The following is a 1,148-nucleotide window of genomic DNA, read 5'->3' as shown; positions in this document are numbered from 1 at the left end:
AAATAAAAATTTTTTTTTTTTTTTTTTTTTTTTTTATTATTTTTTTTTTTTTTTTATTTTTTTTTTTTTTTATATTTTTTAATTTCAAATTTTTAATTATTTTTATTTTATTATTAAAAAAAAAAAAAAAACTAGAAAAATAATTTATTTTTTAATAAACATTTTATTTTATACACTTTTTAAATATATTTGGTGCTTAAGAAAAAAATATGTATGACGTTATACAAAAAAAAAATATATTATTATTTTAATATGGAATAATAATATATTATATATATACAATAATAAATCTGTTAATTTTTATAGTAGCAATATTTAATTCATATATATATATATTATTATGTGTATTGTATTTTAATATATTGTAAATTATATAATGTTATATATATTATAATTAAATAAGAATAGAATAATTATATATAATTAAAAAAAATATATAATTATATATATATTATTATATAGGTTTTTATTTTTCTTCTTTTTTATGTTTTAATCCGTTTGAAATATATATTATATATATATTATATATATATATATATATTTTGTTTAGTGTGTATTATTATAAATAATTAAAAAATTACATTTTTTTTTTTTTATTAAAAAAAAATAAAAAAGAAATAAAAAATGAAGATAATAAGCAACCTAGGAAGTATCAACATTACTCTCTTTCACTTATGTTTCTTTGGATTTCTTTTTGTAATTTTAAGTTTTACTTTAGATGTAAGTGGTGTTATTATTTTTTAAAATTTTTTATAAATTATTACAATATATAATATATATAAATGTGTTGTATATTTTTTATATAATAATATATATGTATAATAATAATAATAATAATAATAATATATTTATATTTTACTCATTTTTTTTTATATTTTTATATTTTATTTATTTCATTTTTTTTTTTTTTTTTTTTTTTTTTATGTGTAGAATTCCAATTTTTCTAATGGAGGAGATATTTTGTTGAATAGAAATTTGTCAGAGGAAAAAGCAGACGATGATTATAAAAAATCTTGTAGCTGCTCCTCAGTATCAACAACAAAACGATCACCATCAAGAGCATCAACATCAACATCATTAAGGTCAGCATCAACCGCATCAACTGCATCAACTGCATCAACTGCATCAACCGCATCAGATGGATCAGA

General features: G+C 14.8%; 1 protein-coding gene across 1 annotated transcript in view; it reads left to right on the top strand.

The window, feature by feature from the left end:
* Positions 1–624: 624 nt before the first annotated feature.
* PRSY57_0004900 (exported protein (PHISTb)) overlaps positions 625–1,148 on the top strand; it is a gene marked incomplete at both ends in the record, with an annotated part of 1,524 nt that continues 1,000 nt past the window's right edge. Inside the window, 2 exons of the mRNA XM_020114152.1 lie at positions 625–720; positions 931–1,148. Coding sequence (XP_019970761.1) covers positions 625–720; positions 931–1,148 — 314 coding nt within the window. The remainder of the gene's footprint in view (positions 721–930) is intronic.

The sequence above is a fragment of the Plasmodium reichenowi genome, chromosome 4 (genome assembly GCF_001601855.1).
Source record: "Plasmodium reichenowi strain SY57 chromosome 4, whole genome shotgun sequence".
Lineage (NCBI taxonomy): Eukaryota > Apicomplexa > Aconoidasida > Haemosporida > Plasmodiidae > Plasmodium > Plasmodium reichenowi.
Note: the sequence above shows the minus strand (reverse complement) of the source record. Positions and strands in the feature narration are given on the sequence as shown.